The sequence below is a fragment of the Mus musculus genome, chromosome 19 (genome assembly GCF_000001635.26).
Source record: "Mus musculus strain C57BL/6J chromosome 19, GRCm38.p6 C57BL/6J".
Lineage (NCBI taxonomy): Eukaryota > Metazoa > Chordata > Mammalia > Rodentia > Muridae > Mus > Mus musculus.
The window spans coordinates 11,100,874-11,124,191 of record NC_000085.6 but is presented as its reverse complement, the minus strand read 5'-3'; the positions used below and the strand labels follow the sequence as shown (position 1 = coordinate 11,124,191).

The following is a 23,318-nucleotide window of genomic DNA, read 5'->3' as shown; positions in this document are numbered from 1 at the left end:
ATATATATGCAGCTAGAGTCAAGAGCTCCGGGGTACTGGTTAGTTCATAATGTTGTTCCACCTATAGGGTTGCAGATCCCTTTAGCTCCTTGGCTACTTTCTCTAGCTCCTCCATTGGGAGCCCTATGATCCATCCATTAGCTGACTGTGAGCATCCACTTCTGTGTTTGCTAGGCCCCGGCACAGTCTCACAAGAGACAGCTACATCTGGGTCCTTTCAATAAAATCTTGCTAGTGTATGCAATGGTGTCAGCGTTTGGATGCTGATTATGGGGTGGATCCCTGGATATGGCAGTCTCTACATGGTCCATCCTTTCATCTCAGCTCCAAACTTTGTCTCTGTAACTCCTTCCATGGGTGTTTTGTTCCCAAATCTAAGGAGGGGCATAGTGCCCACACTTCAGTCTTCATTCTTCTTGAGTTTCATGTGTTTAGCAAATTATATCTTATATCTTGGGTATCCTAGGTTTGGGGCTAATATCCACTTATCAGTGAGTACATATTGTGTGAGTTTCTTTGTGAATGTGTTACCTCACTCAGGATGATGCCCTCCAGGTCCATCCATTTGGCTAGGAATTTCATAAATTCATTCTTTTTAATAGCTGAGTAGTACTCCATTGTGTAGATGTACCACATTTTCTGTATCCATTCCTCTGTTGAGGGGCATCTAGGTTCTTTCCAGCTTCTGGCTATTATAAATAAGGCTGCTATGAACATAGTGGAGCATGTGTCCTTCTTACCAGTTGGGGCATCTTCTGGATATATGCCCAGGAGAGGTATTGCTGGATCCTCCGGTAGTACTATGTCCAATTTTCTGAGGAACCGCCAGACTGATTTCCAGAGTGGTTGTACAAGCCTGCACTCCCACCAACAATGGAGGAGTGTTCCTCTTTCTCCACATCCACGCCAGCATCTGCTGTCACCTGAATTTTTGATCTTAGCCATTCTGACTGGTGTGAGGTGGAATCTCAGGGTTGTTTTGATTTGCATTTCCCTGATGATTAAGGATGTTGAACATTTTTTCAGGTGCTTCTCTGCCATTCGGTATTCCTCAGGTGAGAATTCTTTGTTCAGTTCTGAGCCCCATTTTTTAATGGGGTTATTTGATTTTCTGAAGTCCACCTTCTTGAGTTCTTTATATATGTTGGATATTAGTCCCCTATCTGATTTAGGATAGGTAAAGATCCTTTCCCAATCTGTTGGTGGTCTTTTTGTCTTATTGATGGTGTCTTTTGCCTTGCAGAAACTTTGGAGTTTCATTAGGTCCCATTTGTCAATTCTCGATCTTACAGCACAAGCCATTGCTGTTCTGTTCAGGAATTTTTCCCCTGTGCCCATATCTTCAAGGCTTTTCCCCACTTTCTCCTCTATAAGTTTCAGTGTCTCTGGTTTTATGTGAAGTTCCTTGATCCACTTAGATTTGACCTTAGTACAAGGAGATAAGTATGGATCGATTCGCATTCTTCTACATGATAACAACCAGTTGTGCCAGCACCAATTGTTGAAAATGCTGTCTTTCTTCCACTGGATGGTTTTAGCTCCCTTGTCGAAGATCAAGTGACCATAGGTGTGTGGGTTCATTTCTGGGTCTTCAATTCTATTCCATTGGTCTACTTGTCTGTCTCTATACCAGTACCATGCAGTTTTTATCACAATTGCTCTGTAGTAAAGCTTTAGGTCTGGCATGGTGATTCCGCCAGAAGTTCTTTTATCCTTGAGAAGACTTTTTGCTATCCTAGGTTTTTTGTTATTCCAGACAAATTTGCAGCCTACGTCTTGCCTGGGCAGCTGTTTTGTGATCTTCATATTCAAGAAAGCAAAAGCCTCTGTTTTTTTTCTTGTCATCAGGTTGGTGGTATAAAATGACATCTGTGAGACCCTCTGTCACTTTGCTAAATTCCTCAAGAATCTGTTCCTTGGTTTTACTCTTAGGAATCGAGCCCACAAAAAGCCTATTGTTGGCAACTGAGATGCAGACACCAATGTGCTTCCCGGAACGAATTTCATGATTATTATACAGTTTAACAGCCTCTTGTGCTGCTTCTTTTGTACAAAAAGTGACAAACGCATAACCTCTGTTGAGACCAGTGAGCGGATCCATCATTAAACGAAGATCCCATATAGGTCCAGCTTTCTCGAATAATGGAACAAGCTCATCCTCAAACAGATCTCTGGGGATCTTCCCCACAAATATCTCAGTGCCAACAGAAGGCTGCTGACCTGAATAAACGGAATCTGGAGGTGGTCCTCCATACTTCCTCTGACCTGTAGTCACATCAAGTGTGTAGCCTGTTCTTTCCAAAGTGCCTTAATCTTTGCCTCATCTGGTCCTTTACTAGAGTCTGCTACTTTGGTCCCCTGTTTTTCTCTCTGCCTGTAAGTCTTCATGACTCCACATAAAAAGGCACTTTTGTTCTGAACATGAGAGAGATCACTGTCTTTAAACTGTTGAAGCACTGCCAATGCGCCGTCTTCATTGAACTCTTTTAAAGCTTCGATAGCTCTTTCATCTAAATCACTATGTGCAACTAGCCCTGCAACGTAAATTTCATCTAGTTTTTCAGCAACTTTCTGTGGTAAACCAGCATCAAGCAATGTCTGAAAATTTTCTGAATGGATAACTGCTGAAGTAGTATCCATGGGCTCTTCAGTACCATTTCCATTAACATGTTCTGTAGCCATGTTTCCAGAGATCTCCCCGCGGGGCTGGGGCCGAGGAATCCTGTCCGACCGGGTCGGCTGGCGGGGAACGCGTGCTCGCTGCTCCCTGTGTCCGGCGCGAGTGGAGCTGTTGTAAAATGGCGGCCGAAGCTCACGCCGCTGGCAGCAAACCCGATCCAGTTCCACTCGCCTCCGAGCGCGCTCCCGGTGCGCGCGCGCCCCCGCGTGACCCCCCTTCCCTCCCCTCCCTGGCGCGTCCGCTTCTCTCCCTCACTCCCTCAGCTCAGCCCCTGCCCTCCGACAGCACCCCCTTCTCCCCTCGCCACCTCCGCCAGCCGCTAGCCGCCCTGCCCTGTCCTCTCAGCCTTCGTCCTTCCTTCCCTGCACCTCCTCCCCCAGCTTCCCCACTCCCGTCCGCGGCCGCTCACACACGAGTGGCCGCCCTTCTTCCTCTCTGGCTCTCTCTGGCTTCACGCCCTCCCTCGCTAGCTCTCTCTCGGCCCCGTCCCCCTGGAGCATTTTTTTTTATTTTATTTTTTGTTATTGTTCTAAAGGTTTCAGCTGGTCTGTTAAGTTTTTAGTAAAAGATCTCTCCAGTTTTGTTTTGTTTTTTTAATGTAGGCACTTAGTGCTATGAACTTTCCTCTTAACACCACTTTCATTGTGTCCCATAAGTTTGAGAAATTTGTGTATTCATTTTCATTGAACTCTAGACAGTCTTAACTCTTTTCTTTATTTCTGTCTTGACACATTTTTCATTCAGAGTTGTTCAGTTTCCATGAATTAGTAAGCTTCTGCTGTTTCTGTTGTTGTTGATGATGATAACCTGCTTTAATCCACGGTGGTCAGAAAGGATGAAGGATGTTATTTCTATTTTCTTGTATTTGTTGAGATTTGCTTCATGTCTAAGTATAAGCACCTCATGGTACCTTCTCCAAATTTGGCCATATAATTGGTCACAAAACAGGCCTCAACAGATACAAAAATATTGAAATTGTCCCATGCATCCTATCAGATCACCATGGACTAAGGCTGATCTTCAATAACAACATAAATAATAGAAAGCCAACATTCATGTAGAAAATGAACAACACTCTACTCAATGATACCTTGGTCAAGGAAGGAATAAAGAAAGAAATTAAAGACTTTTTAGAGTTTAATGAAAATGAAGCCACAACGTACCCAAACTTATGGAACACAATGAAAGCCCTCTCTGGTTCTTAAGAGAGTGTTGGTTACCTGGTAGGAAGTGCTTCTGAGATCCTGTCAGGTGGAGGTTACAGGTACAATGTGTTTATAGGTATTGGTATATGACACTTAGGGATAGATTTGGGCTAGGAATGCTAAAGGAGTCAACAAGAGAGAAGAAAGCAGAGTGTGCCACAAGAATCTGCTTAGTCCCATGGGAATATGGCAGAGAGGGGGTCAGGTTCACAACAGGTGGTCTGCTACAGAGCTGGAGATGAGATTGGGGGATTGGATTTGGAGATGAGGATGAAGAATAAAGATCTGAAGCTTGGCTACCTGCTTCCCTGGAATGGCTAATGGGTCCTCCAGAAGTGCCTGTGGAAGTTGGCTGCTGAGACAAAGGGATGGGGCAGTGATGGAGGTTGTAGAAGAAGACCTACATGATCTTCTGGATACGGGAGCAGAAAGGAAGAGAGGGCACAGCACATGTTCTGCTGCAGAGACTTGGGGAGTAGCTTTGGAGGAGAGAAAGGAAAGTGAAGATCTGGAGATTTGTCATCTACCTGCTTCCCTGGACCGGTAGTGGGTTTGCTATTATTGTATTGTTTAAAGAACCCCTATTTTTTAAGTGTTAATCTTGTTTTCCACATTCTCCTGACAATGTGTTCCCCCATATGTCATCCTTCCATATGGCTTAGAATGTTAGTGCCAGCGTGTTAGTCAATGTTGTATTTCAGTATCAGAAAAACAGTCACTTCTTGTCCTACTTGCTGGGGTTTTATGCAATGCTGGTGGTAGACTAGGGACTGTCTCTCTATTTCCTCTTTCTAGTATCCACATTTTAAAAAGAAGAAGAAGAAGTTCACTGTGGGTGTGCAGGTTTGAATGGTTCTCTGTGTCATGCTCTGAGCTCAGCTGTTGGGTATTGTCAGGGGACCTCAGGGAAGCTCTGAAATTCAGACACGGGACTTCAGAGAGCCAGGATCCCCTCCTACACTTCACCCCAAGATGAAGTTGAAGAATGAAATGTAGAGGCTGAGCTCACAGTGGCATCTTATAACCAGAGAGAAATAATCAGATCATCATCACTAAAGGAATCTTGGACAGTAGATATCCATTGCTTCGGAAACCATGATGTCTATAATCAGGTCCAAGTGTCTATGGTTTGGCCTGAGGATATGTCTGCCTCACTATTTCTGGCTGATGCTGATGTTGCAGTCTGGAGCCCCAATTAACAGCTTCTGTATTATGTGGTCACTTTGAAGGAACATTGAAATCACTTGGGTTACATACTGGAATTGAGTACATGACTATGGATATCAGAAGGACATTTTACTGGAGTGGCTAAAGCTGAAGAATTGAGGCTTCTGCCCAAGCAGAGCATACTCAGCAACGCTGTTTTAATTTCCAAAGGATGGATATCAAACTTCTCAACCACTTCTGATAGAGATGGTGTGATAGTCTAAGTCTAACATGGAATCTGTGTGTGGTTTTGGGCACCTGCATACTCTAGAAAATGGGGTGAATTTGGTTTCTTTGTCTTTTGTCACTACCTTAAAACAGGGTTTCTTACTTCCTCAGAATCTTGAGGGGAAAGTTCTGGCTTGCATGACTGACCAGCAATCTCTTGATAACCTCTGTATGCAATCCTTCACTAAGAACATTCTCTTCTAATGAATAGCATTGGGAAAGACTGGAGGAAATGTTTCAGTTCATGAAGAAGCAGAAGTAGATGGACATCCAGAAAAAGAACTGAACAGAAAAGCTACAACACCATTTTAAGGTCCTCCAGATGATGTAGTTGCTCAGGCTAGGACTATATGGTGTAATCTCATGGGTCCTCTGTATTTGTGATCTTATCTCTTATAGGTTTCTGCTCAATAGCAAGGCCATAAATCTCAGGGGTGGAAAAATACCTCAAATTACTGTGCTGGTCTAGTCAAAAGAACCTCCTTCAAGGAAAAAAATTTATTTACTATTCCATTTATCTGAGGCATTGTGACTTTCTTCCATGAACTCACAGAGATCTGCCTGCTTTGGACTCCACTTGATGGGATCTCAAGTTATGCAGAGTCATGTCTGTCTTAAATTGCATGTTTATTTAAGAACATTCCCTGAAAAAAATTCAGATTCCACTCCTGTAACAGTGCTCTCTGATGTCATTACACATTTCTTTGAAAAAGTGCCTCTACATAGAATATGTGACGTGGTTTCCTGGATGAGTCCACTGCAGATGACTCTGCTGAAGAGATTATCAGATTCTTCATGGGAATCTGATGTAACAGAGTCCTACAGAGAGTAAGGATGTGGTTTCCAGCTCTAGTCCTAAGGAAAGTCAGGTTTCTGTTTGGTGCCAGATCCTATGCAGGTATTCTCTTCTCAGGCACATAACTCGAGAAATGATGCTTCAGCACGACAGGTACTGTCTTTAACATTGTTTGGGTGCAAGGTACATCCTGACTGAACAAGGGGACTGACCTAGCATCATTTCCTACTTCATATGGTTAGGTTGCAATGCTGAATTGTATCTTTCACTAAAATGCTGTGTTCTGTCAGAAATTCATCATGAATAACTTCTATATCACTTTAAGACTGTTGAGTATGGTAGGTAATTGTACAAAATGATGGCCTGGGATTGTAAGAGAAAAGCCTAGTCATTTTAGTAAAACAAAGAACATACAATACCTACATCAAATTCTGACACTTGATTAAATATGAAAAAATTTCTAGGAAAAAACAAAACAAAACAGGAAAATTCCAAGATGTAATATTCTCACAGCAAAGAAACATGAGAAAAACAGATAACAGAAACTTCCAATCCTATAAAAAAGCTTTGGTTCAAGAATAACAATTCATTCTCAGTCAAATCATGTCTCACAACCCACACATTATTAGTGAGTTAGAGAGATGTGCTCCTCCCATATAGCAAAGGAATGTTCTACAAGTCACATGGTATCAAGTCCTATGGTATGGAAAGAAGAAAGGCTAGCTGGGTATAATAATGAAGTTGTTTGCAGCTATCCTCTGAACAATCACTTACTAATAAGCTCTTCAAAAGCTACCAGTCTTATCCTTAGCAATATCATTAATGTGAATACAACACACTGTCTTCCTTTTGCTCTTCTTTCATAAGGCAACATGGCAGCTCTGCTACTTCTTGTTCAAGAAGCAAGTCAAGAAAGACTTAGTATGATTTAGTATGTTATCTTCATACTAAATACAGTTGACTGTAAATGGAACACCCACTGGCTTAATTAGAATTAGCTGTCTATTTGTAGTATGGTAGTCAAGACATATTCTTAAGAGAGAGAAAAAAATCAGTCAAGAACCCAAGTCCCCAGTGGACTTATGAGAGCAGGCAATGCCTAGAAAAATAAAGATAATGAAGGTGGAATAACTATATTAAAAATATCTACTGTGGACTGCCAGATGATTAAGTAGCTCAGAACTGCTGCTCTTAGGTAAGACCTAAATTTAGTTCTCAGCACACACATCCAGGAATTCTGACACCCTATTCTCATCTCTGAAGTCACACACACACACACACACACACACACACACACACACACACACTTTTTGTTTTCTTAATTTTCAAAATATCTACTCTATCTCAGTAAAGGCCACAGTGAAGGAATAATCTTAAAGGTAGCTCGTGGTTTTTTCCAGAAAATAATTAAACACATAATAGAAATCAGTGTCACTTGATTTATGTTTTTAAAAATAAAGCTATTTTCAAGTAATTATGTGGTAGTCAAATGGGAACTTCCATTTTTAATGTCTTCATCAAAAATAATTAGTATTACTTCTTCCCTGTATCTCTCTACAGAAAAGAAGCACATTCATCCTCCATTATTTTGATGTCATATCTAAGACAAAATGTCAATAAATGAAGTATCAACATTCTATATCATAAAAGAAGATACAATTGCAATGGGAGTAAGTACTAAGTATTATGTTGATTAATAAATAGTGTTACTTTTAACTAATAAAAAATGTAGAAGAAAAATGATGGTATTTACAATGAGCTCCTTTGGGGTCAAAATGTGGATAAATGTGTTTTGAAGTGAAGACAATTATACCAGAGCTAAATGGTCACACAAAACATGTATTTACATATCATTTTCAGATTCTTCAACATTATCCCAGTCTACTCTGGTCTTAGAAAACATACACTGTCCTAGGCAAATGGATGGACCTGGAGGGCATCATCCTGAGTGAGGTAACCCAATCACAAAAGAACTCACATGATATGTACTCACTGATAAGTGGATATTAGCCCAGAAACTTAGAATATCCAAGATACAAGATACCATTTGCAAAACACATGAAAATCAAGAAGAATGAAGACCAAAGTGTGGACACTTTGCCCCTTCTTAGACTTGGGAACAAAACACCCATGGAAGGAGTTACAGAGACAAAGTTTGGAGCTGAGATGAAAGGATGGACCATCTAGAGACTGCCATATGGTGATCCATCCCATAATCAGCCCCCAAACGCTGACACCATTGCATACACCAGCAAGATTATGCTGAAAGGACCCTGATATAGCTGTCTCTTGTGAGGCTATGCCGGGGCCTGGCAAACACAGAAGTGGATGCTCACAGTCAGTTATTGGATGAAACACAGGGCCCCCAGTGGAGGAGCTAGAGAAAGCACCCAAGGAGCTAAAGGGGTCTGCAACCCTATAGGTGGAACAACAATATGAACTAACCAGTACCCCCGGAGCTCATGTCTCTAGCTGCATATGTATCAGAAGATGGCCTAGTCTGCCATCATTGGGAAGAGAGGCCCCTTGGTCTTGCAAACTTTATATGCCTCAGTTTGGGGGAATGCCAGGGCCAAGAAGTGGGAGTGGGTGGGTAGGAGAGTGGAGGGGGGCTCTGGGGGAGTTTTGGGATAGCATTTGAAATGTAAATGAAGAAAATACCTAATTAAAAAAAAGAAAGAAAACATACTCTGAGGTTAGAGGTGTTGAAGATATTTGTTTTCTGCCTTTTCTAGTAACCCTTGTTTAAAATGGTTTGAAGCAATGTTTGTAGATAATAAAAGAAGAAGGTAGATGGTGGTCTCAAATACAAAGCCAGAAGAGGCTGTAACCCTCTACACTCACCTCTGGGTGAATCATATCACATACCAGCACTGTTCCTCTTAGCTCTCTTCAAATTTAGAATTTTATACTTATACATAAGACCCATCGATATTACTTGAACAACATTTGGGTCTAAGCCAACAGCATTAAAACTTACACCAATATCCAACCTCTCTACTTAGCTAGATCTCCCACATCCTCCTCCAGAATCCAGCCCTGTGCCTCTACCTGACACTCCCTATCCATATACCAGATGTAACTTGAGTACCATATCTAGCACCCTGGCTGAGTCTTTGCCAATGCAACAGTCGATCTCTATTGCTCTGCCATAACTTACCCCACTTAACCCCCAATCCACAGGTCTCTCCCACACCAAATCAAACTTTCCACATATAGATCCACACCTACACTCAAGGCTTAGACCAGAAGGCACATCCTGTATACCAGCACATTCTCCTAAACCCCCCTAACTCCATTCCCCCCAAAGCCACTTTCAACCTCAGGACCCAACCTGCCCATACATCCTCTCTTCTGTCCCAACCTGATATGCCAGTATCAGACTTAAAACATGCCCAGATCTTATCACAAACATACAAATAGGAAAAAAACAATTCAGAGCTTCTCTCCAAAATCTATCAGACTTGTAGGCATGTGTGATACCATGAAAAAAATCAAACTTTCAAATTATAGACATAGATGCAGGGAAAGAATCCCAAGTCAATGGCATACACCAGAGGAGGAAAGGAAAGAAGGAGGGACATGATGTAATTATAATCTCAAAATTAAAAGAAATGGAAGGGAAAAAAATAGTGTCAAAATTTTGGAAGGAGTGGCTTCTGAAACAGTGAAGTACTTTGGCAGTTTTCATCATGCCTTCTTGAAAAGCAACCCAAAAGGCTGATAGATAGGAGCATGTTCTGTAACAGGTGGAAACTGCTATAAATCCAGGCTACTGTGCACACTGCATCATCCCTGTACTGGTAGATCCAGGCATTCCAATAGTATTTGAAATGTTGTTGGCTGATGGTGATGGGTTTTTTTCCCCCTGAAGCCTCTAGCAGATACCTGCTAATTTATTGCAGCATTTTATGTAGCAAAGTCTTGCCATTCTCTGAATATAACAGCTTCCCTTTTGAGGAAGTCTTGGCCTTCTGCTGCACCTAAATACAAACTCAACATTTAAGCATGGTCTACCAATTTACCACACAACCTGAGTTGTTCGGTGTGAGGTAGGTGTTACTTGACCCACCAAGCCACATTGCTTTTCATAGTAACAGAAAAAGTAATTAAGACATTAGGGAAGCATTATTTGAAATAAACCTCTAAAAATAAGCAAAAGAAAATTGAAGATGTTTGCATCTCATGTCAGTACTCAACAAAGGCCATTCTCAGTACAGAAAGATTTTAGCAATCAAGTGAATAGAATATGCACTCAGGCTGTGCATACCTGCCTTAGTTTCCTTCCTTCCTTCCTTCCTTCCTTCCTTCCTTCCTTCCTTCCTTCTTTCCTTCTTTCCTTCTTTCTTTCCTTCTTTCCTTCTTTCTTTCTTCCTTCCTTCCTTCCTTCCTTCCTTTCTTTCTTTCTTTCTTTCTTTCTTTCTTCTTTCTATACTATTGCAGTAGGGTAAAAACACCATAATAAGAAGCAATTTGTGGAGGAAAGAGTTTGTTTGGCTTGTAGGCTACAGTTCATCAACAGTAGAAGACAAGGAAGGAAATCTTGAGGCAGGGACTGAAGCAGAGGCCATGGAGGAATGCTGCTTGCTAGCTTGTTCTTCACAGCTTACTCAACCTATACCCCAGCACCAACTTATCAGAGATGGTATCTCCACATCAATCACAAATGAAGAAAATGCCCCCACAAACTGCCACCCATGCCAATGTGTTGGGAACATTTTCTCAGCTGAGGTTACCTCTTCTCAGATGATTTCAGCTTCTATCAAGTTAACAACAAAAAAAAAAAAAACCAGCACAATAACCAATCCACTTCTTCCTCTGTCTTTGTCATGGTCAATAGATCCTTAACTCGGCTTTGGACTTCACAAATACTACTTCTTTCTTTTAAGTAAGGCATATACTTGTTCATTCTCCAGTGGCAAAGATCAACACTGGATAAGGTAACAAAGGAAAACTGAAGTTCAAGTCCCAGATAAGAGGGGAAGAGGGAAAGAAGGAGAGGTCAAAAGTTCCTAGTTGGTTTTATCAGCGAAGAACAAGAGATAAGTCTTCTGACTACAGTCTGCCTTTTAAAAAATCCATAGAAAGGATAGCAGGGCTCAGAAAGACACTTCCAGGTCCCTATAGCCAGCTGTTCTCCTTTTAGCCATGGCACCCTTCTGAGAAAGACAGATCAATAAGTCTCTGCTATTCAATTAACTAGAAGCACCTACAAAATCAAAATAATTGTCCCTCAAGGCTGTTGTTCAATAAAAACATTCTTATTCAAGCAAAGAAGATCCAAACCACTCTGCTGCATCGGTCTCAACATAGGTTCCTCCCTGACATGTAACTCTTACAATACTCAGAGATAGTGAACACTCACCATCCTGAAGCAAAAAGGGTTGGCAGGATGGTGGAATAGGGTGGAATGGTGTCTGGGGTCTCTGTAATTATATCAATATCCTGAAGAGACTAGAACTAGTATATTGTTTCATGTTGATTATTCTTTTCTGCAGAGCTTGATGAATACACTAATGTGCAGAGCAATTATGTTCAAGACTTCTCAGACACCCAGACCGAAACCATCTTTAGCAGAGTCACCTTGGATAATAACACTGGCTCTCTCTTCTTACAGGGTGCACAAATAATGCTTGGCCTAATTCACAATGCACTGGGGACTCTCTGGCTCTCTTTGCACAATCTAGAAGACAAGAGATATAGCATCGGCCATAAACTTATGTTAGCTAGTATCTGCTACCTGTTTGTGTCTGGAACATTTGTGAGTGAACCGTGGTCATTAATGATTTCTATTTATTTGATTCTAATTGATCAAGTAGAGTATTCTGTGGTCAACAGTTTACTAGGCTCGATCACTGGCTTACAGTGATCATTTGAGCATTTTTGTATGTATTGCCTGTTTTGATAAGGACCTCAAGAGGCTGGGAATGTGTGAGTAGAAAAGATTTCAAGGGAGTATTACTAAGAAGACTCTTAAAGAGCACGGCTGTGTATATAACAGCTGTCAAGCCTTTCTTTTCAGGGTGAAAACTCAAAAGCAAGAGTTTAGTGTCTAGGGAAATAGAGGCAATGTTTGGAGAAGTTACATTTGGGAAAAGAAAAGAAGAGCCCTAGGGTGGGGCAGGGGGGCCAAGAGGAATTCGGAGAATTTAAACAGAGATTCCTAAAGTAGATGTTCTAATACTTTCATGGGTATATTTATCAAAGTATCCACCAGGAGCATGCCCAATTAAAAGTAATTATACTTGAGAAGCCCAAAGCCATGACTTCCCCCTAGCTAGATTAGTTCACAGATGCACTCAATCCAAAGGAAATTTCTTAATCGGGGTTATTTATGCAGAAGTCATGTGACCTGGGACACAACTGACTTCCCTTTGATAGCAAGTCTCAAGAAGCAGAAAGCTTAATATAAGGATGAACTTCTTCGCAGAGAATGGGTTTCAATAGATACTCTTCCACTTTCTTGCTCCTCTCTACCAAGATGGAGCTTTAAAAGAGTAGAGGTCTAAGAAGAGCCCAGTCTCTGAGCTTTGTGGAAAGGCTTCTGAGACATAGTAGTCATTTCACTAAGCCAGTGGTCTGGCATTCACTTCTTTGATTGACAGATATTTCTTCAGAGGATTTACCTCTGGAAGCATTGCAAAAAACAACAACTTCCTGGAAAGAGGTGTGTGTAGTTAACCTGGAATGATACAGTGAGTCTCCAATTGCAAAGTGTCTAGAAAGAGCCCTGGGCCCAAGACGTTACCAGGATGCTTATGGAAGAAATGAGCCATGAATCCTATTCAATGGTGTGTCCTTCCATGCATTATGCAAATTCCAAAGGTACTTTAAGCTCATTTTACCTCAACGACACAACGTTGCCACAAGGATCAAATGCAGTAGCTCTTCACTCCCTGCTTTATAAATGAGAAAACTTTATAAATGTCTGTAGAGTTTAAGTAAATCTGACAGAATGCCCCACAATAAAACAGCAAGGTTTTCTGTAAACCAAGGTAAGGTACCTCTGCTTTCATAGCAGACTGCGTCCTCCTGGACTGAGAGATTCTTGATCTCTTTCTTAGGATATTTAAGCCATCTTCCAGGAGTTCTGCAGGCAAATGGAAGACATACCACGGGAAGAAAAGTTAATGCAAAAATAACCACAAATAGCCATGCTTTCAGCTAGTTCCCAGTAGGTCACAGACATCACAGTGATTGAGGAAACAGCCATAAATAAATAAATTAAATTAAAGCCATTTGATTTTCAGATCAAATGTATTCTGAAACTATTTTGTAGTGATCTTTTTTTCCCCTAGAATATTTTGAGAGGAAAGAGGATTCCCATGGATGAGAGCTGCCGTACTAGCCATCTTATTCTATAATACCTCAGGTCATTAACTTGCTAACTGAACATCAAAGTGTGGCCGAGGATTCACTATTTGTCCCTCATAAAATTATTGAGAAATTCCTGAGTCCCATCACCTACATGTTGATCGCATGAATGACCATCAACTTTTAAACATCTTTTCATCTCTCTAACAGAAAAAAGTAGAACCACTTATTTAGGGGATCCCTTAGAACCAAGATAGTTTTTTTTTTCACTTCAATGCCCCTTTCTTCCTAAAACTCAGGGATAGTCTAGACATCCAAAAAAACAGTAGTATCAGGAATAGAATCTGTTGAGGGGATGGATAAAACAGTGTGGGTGTTTCAACACAAATTTCTTCCCACAGTTCATCAACTCAGGATCCAGCAGTATAACTCAGGGTATTTCTTCAGTATTTCAGGTATGTGGGAAAGCTGGACATAACCCCAAAGACAGAAATGTTTTATGACATAAAGAAGAAGAGCTATTGATGATTCTGAGACTTGGAAGGGGGAGTGAGAAAGCTTCTTCCAAATGCTCAGAAAAAAAAAAATCACTGAATTTTTCTAAAAACACACCTCAGTGTGTCTTTTTTGGGGGGTGGGAAAAGGAGTGCTTAATGGGCAAATAAGGAGACAGATGTGACAGTTTCCATGGAATGAATCCCTACGTGGCTTCTAAGCATCTAAAGGGGGGTATTAATCTCCAAACAAAGCTCTTGAAGCTGAGAAAGAAAGTTATGGAAGTTTGAAGGTATTTAGTCAGTGCCTTAGGCGGGTTTCTATTGCTGTGATGAAACATCATGACTAAAAGCAGCATGGAGAGGAAAGGGTTTATTTCATCTTATACTCTTTAGGACACACTCTATCAGTGGAAGAACTCAAGACAAGAAGCTAGAGGCAGGAACTGAAGCAGAGACCATGGAGGAATGCTGCTAACTGGCTTGTCTCTTGTGATTTTCTCAGCCCACTTCCTTATACAACCCAGGACCACCTGCTCAGGGGTGGCACTACCTGTCCTTAAGTGATCTGGTCCTACCCACATCAATCATTAATCCAGAGACTTGCCTACAGAAAATGTGACAAAAGCATATTTTTCACTTGAGATTCTTTCCCCCAGATAATTCTAGCTGGTGTCAAGTTGACAAAGAAAAGTGGGGAGGGGAGAGGACATGACATATGACTGTTAATAAAGAGGGTGAGAAAAAATAACCCATGGAAAGAGAACTATCATCTGTGGGTCTATAGAACATCATCAGAATACAAAAGAAGAAGGAGAAGAAGAGGAAGAAGAAGAAGAAGAAGAAGAAGAAGAAGAAGAAGAAGAAGAAGAAGAAGAAGAAGAAGAAAAGAAGAAGGAGGAGGAGAAGGAGAAGAAGAAGAAAAAGAAGAAGAAGAAGAAGAAGAAGGAGGAGGAGGAGGAGGAGGAGGAGGAGGAGGAGAAGGAGAAGGAGAAAGAAGGAGAAGGAGAAGAAGAAAAAGAAGAAGAAGAAGAAGAAGAAGAAGAAGGAAGAAGAAGAAGAAGAGAAGAAGAAGAAAAGAAGAAGAAGAAGAAGGAAGAAGAAGAAAAGAAGAAGAAGAAGAAGAAGAAGAAGAAGAAGAAGAAGAAGAAGAAGAAGAAGAAGAAGAAGAAGAAGAAGAAGAAGAGGAGGAGGAGGAGGAGAAGAAGAAGGAGGAGGAGGAGAAGGAGAAGTAGAAAGAAGGAGAAGGAGAAGAAGAAGAAAAAGAAGAAGAAGAAGAAGAAGAAGAAGAAGAAGAAGAAGAAGAAGAAAAGAAGAAGAAGAAGAAGAAGAAGAAGAAGAAGAAGAAGAAGAAGAAGAAGAAGAAGAAGAAGAAGAAGAAAAGAAGAAGAAGAAGAAAAGAAGAAGAAGAAGAAGAAGAAGAAGAAGAAGAAGAAGAAGAAGGAAGAAGAAGAAGAAGAAGAAGAAGAAGAAGAAGAAGAAGAAAGAAGAAGAAGAAGAAGAAGAAGAAGAAGAAGAAGAAGAAGAAGAAGAAAAGAAGAAGAAGAAGAAGAAGAAGAAGAAGAAGAAGAAGGAAGAAGGAAGAAGAAGAAGAAGAAGAAGAAGAAGAAGAAGAAGAAGAAGAAGAAGAAGAAGAAGAAGAAGAAGAAGAAGAAGAAGAAGAAGAAGAAAAGAAGAAGAAGAAGAAGAAGAAGAAGAAGAAGAAGAAGAAGAAGAAGAAGAAGAAGAAGAAGAAGAAGAAGAAGCAGCAGCAGCAATCAGAACACCCCAGTGGGGCACAGTGCCCTGCCCACTTCTGCTCGCCCATCATGGTTAGTCACAACTCTGGAAGCTCACATACATGGATTCTGGTTCTGAAGGTTCCCATGTTAGCTGTGCAACCCTGAGCAAAGTACTTTACTAACCTGAGCAAACACGGAGAACACTAGCAAGCTAAAAACTTCGTTCACACGCCTGTAAACCCAACACTTAGGAGGCAGTGGTAGGCAGATCTCTGTGGGTTTAAGGCCACTCTATTCTACAGACCACGTTCCAGAACAGCCAGAACTTCACGGAGAAAGTCTAAAACAAACTTTGCTCTCTCTTTCAGCTAAAGTTTTTTTTCCCCAAAGAGCAGAGGCCACTTTGCTGAGAAGAAGTTTGCCAACTATGATTGTGGGGAACCAGAGTCTGGTTTCCTTGCCTTTTTACCACCACCTAAGCAGTCACTGTTAACATCATGTTCCTTCCGAGTCTTTGTTCTAAGCTCGTAACCCCAAAGTATTGTGCAAGCATGTGTACACAGAGCTAAATATCTGGCGTTGCACTTCCAGAGCAGTAACTAACACAGTTGACCTCAAAACCTTGACAGTCCTCTTGAGATTTTGCTAGTTCCTGACTCAGTGCCAGCTCATATTCAGTTTCTGTTTCTGTGTGAAGGCTGGTTTTGTTGTGGCACAGCCATGGTAGCAGATAGAAGTAAATATGGCCCCTTGGCTGGTTTTCAAAAAATTCACCAAGCATGTTGCTTCTTTTTCCTGAAGCATGGTTGTGTATAGAGTCTAAGTGTCATTTCCAAGCCACAGTCTGCAGCCTTTGGTAAACCTAAACACCTCTGCCAGCCCCCTTCCTCTCCATACTACCTTAAGGAGCAAAGCCTACGTTTCTTTTCTATGCAAAGCCAGCCTGGTCCCTTCTCTGGAAGCAGCTGGCATCATTCCAGTGTTTTTATATTCACATAAGCTTACTACTTTTTATAAATATCTTCTTAGTGGAAGGAGTGAGTAAATATAATAGATGCCTGTTAGGATTTAGAGATGGTTTGGTTTGGTTTGGTTTGGTTTGGTTTGGTTTGGTTTGGTTTGGTTTGGTTTGGTTTGGTTTGGTTTGGCTTTTTGAGACAGGGTTTCTCTGTGTAGCTATGGCTGTCCTGAAATTCTCTTACAGACCAGGATGGCCTCGAACTCAGAGATCTGCCTGCCTCAGCCTCCCCAGTGCTGGGTTTAAAGATGTGCACTGGCACACCCGATAGGATTTAGATTCTTCATCCTTAGAAGAAGTGCTTCATTGGGCCAGCCATGGCCGCCCATGGATCGAACAGAGTGGGATTTCCTCCTGGTTTTCATAGCAGACGCTTAAAATTAAAACTAATTTCACTAAAACTTAAACTGACAAGGAAGGCACAAAGGAGATGACTTGGTGGTTTGTTAAAGCCCTTTGCTGAACTAACATGAGAGCAGAGTCCAGATATCTGAAACACATATAAAGGTCACCTGCCATTGCATCCTCAGAAGGCAGTGGATCCCCAAAACAAGCTGGATAGTAAGACTAACCAGATCAGTGGATTCTGGGCTTGACTGGGAGACTCTGCCTCAGTGAATAAGATGGACCTCAGGCCTTCTCATGCACACATTCATGCACAAGTACATGTATGTATACACACACACACACACACACATGCTTGTTTATGCGAGCATGAAAATGGGAGAAGAAATAAATGAATGAAGAAAGTCTTTAAAATAGGAAGAGAACTTCCTGCTACGCAACTTGAAATTCCTGTGTCCCTTTAAGTCCTTTGCTTTGATTTGCTGTTAAATCACTCCCTCTTCCCATGACCACAACTCATGGTTCAGCTCCTCCTCAATGAGACACCTTCCTTCATAGTCCATACAGTGTCCTTCGGGTCCCTTAAAAGAGTTTGGTGGCTTTTCAAGGGAAACTGGGACTTAAATACTGAAGTGGCACAAATAAGCCTGAAAATTCCTGAACTTGAAACCTGTTGATATCATGGCATTTATTAAAATTCATTACATAACAAACAGAATATAACTTTTCTCCCCCATTATCATTACTCTAAGGTTTCTTTTTTGTGTATGGAGGTGGTTTGTCTGCATATGTATCTGTGCATCATGTGAATATAGTGTCCTCAGAAGAGGGCACCAGATCCCCTGGCACTGGAGTTACAGACAGTTGTGAGCTGCTGTGTGGGTACTGAGAATTGATCCTGGATCCTCTGGAAGAGCAGTCAATGCTTTTAACCACTGAGTCATCTATCCAGTCCCTGTTGTAACCTTCTGACGCTTAGCACATTACAGACACTGTATATAATGACATCCTGACGAGCACGTGTACTGTGAAACGTGTTGTAAAATAAAAACTTTTTATGCTACTAACTTCTAGACAAGTTTGGAGTGAAGTTTTGATAGTAACCACACTTAATACACTTACAAAATGTTAGATTTTACAAGTTGTTTTTCGGACAAGAGAGTTAGAGAGATGGCTAAGTAGGTAGAATGGTCATTGCACAATCATGAAGACCTGAACTAAAATTCCCAGAACTAATGCAAGTCAGACACAGGACCACACCTGCAATCCTACTATGTCTAGGGTGAGATGAAAGATAGAGAATCCCCATGTATACACACACAGTAAATAGTGCTCTAAATCTGTTTATTCTATCCATGACTTCTTTTTATTTTTTTAATCTATTGCAGCATATGTTTGCAATTATAACAAACATCATAAGTATCTTCGTGGCTATATTTGGTTTAATTCTACTTGGATATGAATTTCCAATTTTTGAATCAATAGGAACTGAATACATTTGGTCAAATGTAAGTACCAATTTTAATAATAACTCAATAATAGTGTTAGATAGAACTGAAAAAAATATTACAAATGGCACACAATGAAATTGCTCTAAAATACGTATGGATAGAAGAACACTAGTTTGGAAATTGCTACGAAATCCTAGAAGTCATATAATTGTTGGGAAGGGCCAGAGAACTTGCCGAAGTAAATACCAAAAGTTATTATTATGGTATTATAATAAAATCACGTAGTATTTATACAAAGAAAAAAATCACCAGCTTGTAGCAGAAACAGTTGAGATAGAGGAAACCTGATGTGCATATCCAGACCCCCCAAAAAATAGTTTTTGAGAATTTCATACATGAGTACAGTATATTTACCTCATTCTATTCCACCTCTCCTCCTCTCCTTTCTCTTAGCTTCATGACCTCTTCTCCTGCAATCATTATTGTTTGTAAACTATTGAGTCCATTCAGTGTTACTCATGCATATATGTATTTAAGGCTGACCACTTGACGTTGGGTGACCTATCAGGAGTCTATCACTGAGTATTTGATTTGATTGATTTGATTTTCCCTCTCTCAGCACTGGTCACCTGTTGGGAGTTGGACTTGTGAAATTTCCTCCACCTCTACTGGCATGTCAGCTGGCATCATCATTTTACTGGCCTTTTTAGGCAGCTGTGTCATTGAGATTTCATGGGTGCAGCTTCCCTGTCATTTCTAGGATACACTGTCTCACAGCAGGGCTCTTCTCCTCCGGTTCCTACAACATATTGAGAGGATGAGGTCATATTAGTCAGTTTGGTGAAAATGAAACTTAAATAATACCAACTCAATCGGCTATCTATTTCAAAGATAATTTAAGTAGCCACATATTCTTGTTATGTAGAAAGGTAAGTCAGCAATAAATGCATAAGCATAAAATTATGAAAACCACCATTTAAAAGTTATGTATTAACTACATAAAGAAAGAAAACTAGGAAATGAAGAGATGGAAGCTTACACATTTCGAGTTGTAAAATATTTTAATTTTCCATGCGGTGTAGGCCGAGATAACAACATCGTCCCAGAGGGCTAGTAGGGTGGAGCCACTGTCCTGGAGGGCAAACAAGTTCCCCAGAGACAAGACACTGAGAATTATTTTCAGGCCTTTAAATCTACCAAACTGTAACTCCACTGGGTTGTGGGTGTGAATAGGCCCTGAGAGCTTCTCCTCCTTTTTAAATTTCCCACTTTGGGAGTATATCCTGTCTGCTCCATTTTGGATCTTGGCTGTGAATTACTTCTTTCTGGCTTCATGAGTCCACGAGGACAGAGAAATTTTGGTCCCTACTAAACCACAGTATAAGTCTTTCCTACAATTGATTTCAAGAAGGATTTAGTGCTTCTTGACTGTATGATATTTAGGGAGAGTTTGGACTCAGAATTGATGCTGTAATAACTTAAAATCAGAAAAGATGTTGAGATGAGGTGAATATGTTTTGCACATAGAAAGGACATCAGTTTGGAGGGGCTAGAAGCAAAATTATAGGTTGAGTTGTGTTTTTTAATATGTGCAAATGTGACTTTTATTAATGGAGTCATTACAGATATAATTAGTTAAGTTAAATTAAGGTCACAATGGAGAAGGGCTTATATGGAGAGACCATATTACTGGTACTCTTATAAGAAGGAAGGTTGGTGTCTGAGAAAGATGGCCATTTGAATATAAAGACACATGGAATAGTGCTGCTATAATTCAAGGGGCTTCCCAAATTTGAAGAGGGAAGTACCCTCCTTCTGAGCAACTAGGAGGAGCATGGTCCCACCAACACATTGATTTGTTACTATGAGACAGTTAATTTCTGTTTCAGAAAGCATTCATGAAATCGTTTCTATCACAACGTCCTTGAGAAACAAGTAGAGGAAGCCAGTGACTTGCTGCCTGCTTCTCTGGTGTTTAATTCCAATTGAAATTAGACACAAGAGTGAAAACAGCTGAGAAAAGACATGCAAAAAAAATGTCAGTTTCGTGGTTGGCTATCACCTTTGAAATCCTTGTTAATAAGTTTGGTAACACTGTCAGGGTTAGTATGGTTATAATGAAACACCATGGCCAAAGCAACTAGGGAAGAAAAGAATTTATTTGGCTTTTCCACATCACAGTTCATCATCAAAAGAAGTCAAAACAGAAACTCAATCATGGCAAGAACCTAGAAACAGAAGCTGAGACCTTGGAAGAGTGCTGCTTATTGTTCCTCATGGCTTGCTCAGACTGCTTTCTTATAGAACCCAGGACCACCTGCCCAGGGGTGGCCCACCCACAATGGATTGGGCCCTCCCACACCAATCACTAGTTAAGAGCATGTCATACAGACTTGCCTACAAACTGATCTTATAGAAGTATTTTCTCAATTGGGGCTTTCTTCTCTCTAATAATTCTAGCTTGTGTCAGGTTGACATAAACTAACCAGCACACTGATCTTCCTGGATTAAATCCATCTACCTTTTTAAAATATACATACAGTAAAGTAAATGCTTTCCAATTGGAAGCCATACAAGTATCAGCTATTGAAAAAAAAAGAATTGGGTGTTATAAACACAATTCATTCTGGGGAGCGGGGGAGAAAAAGAGGGAACCCTAAAGAATCTGACTATCTCTATCAGAATGACCCATTCCACTGATAAAGTCTCGCTCTTCCCATCAGCTAAGAAAGAATAACTTCACTTCATGCATTAACACTTAAAGCAAGGTGTAATAAAAAACAGAACATACAATTCCAAATATAAAACATAATCATATGATCAGCCCCACTAAGAGGGACTGAGAATCATAGATTGGCATCTAACCCAATTGTCATCAAAGAGGCTTCACCCAGCAACTGATAGAAACAGATGGTGAGACCCACAGCCAAACACTAGTCAGAGTTTGGAGTATCCCTTGAAAGAGGAGAAGAAAGGATTGTAGGAGCCAACGGACAACTAACCTGAGCCCATAGGGGCTCACAAAGACTGAACCAACAGCCAGGGAGGCTGCACGCCCTCTCCACACATATTGCAGTTGTGTAGCTTGCTTTTCTTGCAGGACTCCTAACAGTAGGAGCAGGGACTGACTGACTCTAACTCTATTGCCTGACTCTGGAACCCTTTCCCCCTACTGGGCTGCCTTGTCCAACCTTAATAGAAGAGGATGCACCTAGTCTTACTACAACTGGATATGCCAAGGCTGGTTGATATCCATAGAGGCCTGCCCTTTTCTGAAGAGAAATGGAGAAGGAGTAAAAGGGGTGAGGGTGTGGGGAGGGACTGGGGAGGAGAGGAGGGAGGAGAAACTGCAGTAAAGACATAAAACAAAAAAATCTTTTAAAAATGTTTTGAAGCCGGGTGTGGTGGCACACGCCTTTAATCCCAGCACTCAGGAGGCAGAGGCAGGCAGATTTCTGAGTTCAAGGCCAGCCTGGTCTACAAAGTGAGCTCCAGGACAGCCAGGGCTATACAGAGAAACCCTGTCCGAAAAAAAAAAAATGTTTTGAAAGGGGGTCTGAGAAAAATGAGGCAAACTATGTACTGCTTTGCTTTCTCTCCTTTCCAACCCCATCATGTGAAAAGCAGAAGTAAAAATTGGAGAATTAAAGTATTTGGCAATAGATTCACTTCATAAACAGGGAAGCAACTAACTTGAAATAATCATAGTTGTTTGGAACTGTAGAGGATAAATGGTGCATTCTGACCCAGAAACACTTTCCTTGCACAGTTTTCAAATGACCTGTTTGAATGTTTCTTTTCTCTTTCAGATGGCTGGCATGATGCTTCTACAAATTTCTGTCATGTGTGCCATCACAGAGCTGGTTATTGCAATCCTAGTGCTGCACTGGTTCATAACAGCACATAAAATTGAAGAACCCTCAGAAGAAAGTGAGTAATGGAGACCACAGAGATGGGCTAGAGGGCAAGGCACCTGCTACACAAACATGGTGACCTAAATTCCAGTCCCAACATGCATGTGGGAAGAGGTGCATATGGTAGCAGGTGTCTGTGGCAGAGATAGCTAGTCAGCCAGTCTAACAGAAACATCGAGTGTCAACTTCAATGAGAAGCACTATAAATATAAATAAATAGACCAATAGAGTGTAGAACAACACCCTAACACCAACCTCTGGCTACCACAGGAGCCTGAAGAGAAAGAAAATCCCTCAACAAAAGGCTGAGAATTTTATTAGATTAAGAAAAATCTATACCCAGTCATTAGCCCACTTTGCCACATTACCTTAAATATGGAGCCTTGAACCAAAACATTCTGAGATGTGTAAATTAAGCAAAGCATGTTCTTCACAAATGGAGAAAAATAAGTCAACTAATTTTTTTCTAAGTTACGTCTAGACCCTAGACTTAAACATGAATTTTTTTTCAGCTAAAGTAAATAGGTATTAAAGTAGATTGATTCTCAATTTGTTTGAAGAACCACCATATTGATTTCCATAGTGGCTGTACAGGTTTGCACTCCCGCCAACAATGGAGGAGTGTTTCCCTGATTCCACATCCTCTCCAGCATGAGCTGTCATTTGAGGATGTAGCTTGGTTTTCTTGTGGGACTCCTAACAGTAGGAGCGGGGACTGTCTCTGACTCTGTTGCTTGACTCTGGGACCCTTTCCCCCTACTGGGCTGCCTTGTCCAACCTTAATAGAAGAGGATGCACCTAGTCTTACTACAACTGGATATGCCAAGCTGGTTGATATCCAAGCTAGCTTGGAGAACTACTCTTTTCTGAAGAGAAATGGAGAGGGAGTGGATCTGGGGGAGAGAGAGAGATAGGGAGACTAAGCGGAGTGGAGGGAAGAGAAACT

General features: G+C 41.0%; 1 protein-coding gene and 1 pseudogene across 5 annotated transcripts in view; one reads left to right on the top strand and one right to left on the bottom strand.

The window, feature by feature from the left end:
* Positions 1 to 23,318, top strand: part of Ms4a20 (membrane-spanning 4-domains, subfamily A, member 20) — a 34,076-nt gene that overhangs the window by 6,698 nt on the left and 4,060 nt on the right. Inside the window, exons 2-7 of one of the 5 annotated variants that reach the window (XM_030251070.1) lie at positions 7,676 to 7,785; positions 7,976 to 8,068; positions 11,733 to 11,876; positions 13,831 to 13,884; positions 18,396 to 18,515; positions 22,268 to 22,388. In XM_030251070.1, coding sequence (XP_030106930.1) covers positions 8,039 to 8,068; positions 11,733 to 11,876; positions 13,831 to 13,884; positions 18,396 to 18,515; positions 22,268 to 22,388 — 469 coding nt within the window. In that variant the 5' untranslated portion in view covers positions 7,676 to 7,785; positions 7,976 to 8,038. Of the gene's footprint in view, positions 1 to 7,675; positions 7,786 to 7,975; positions 8,069 to 11,732; positions 11,877 to 12,320; positions 12,941 to 13,830; positions 13,885 to 18,395; positions 18,516 to 22,267; positions 22,389 to 23,318 lie in introns of those variants that run through there. The other 4 variants (NM_027058.1, XM_006527323.4, XM_011247334.1 and 1 more) reach the window with 4 other exon arrangements.
* Positions 1,768 to 2,848, bottom strand: Gm6501 (predicted gene 6501; annotated as a pseudogene).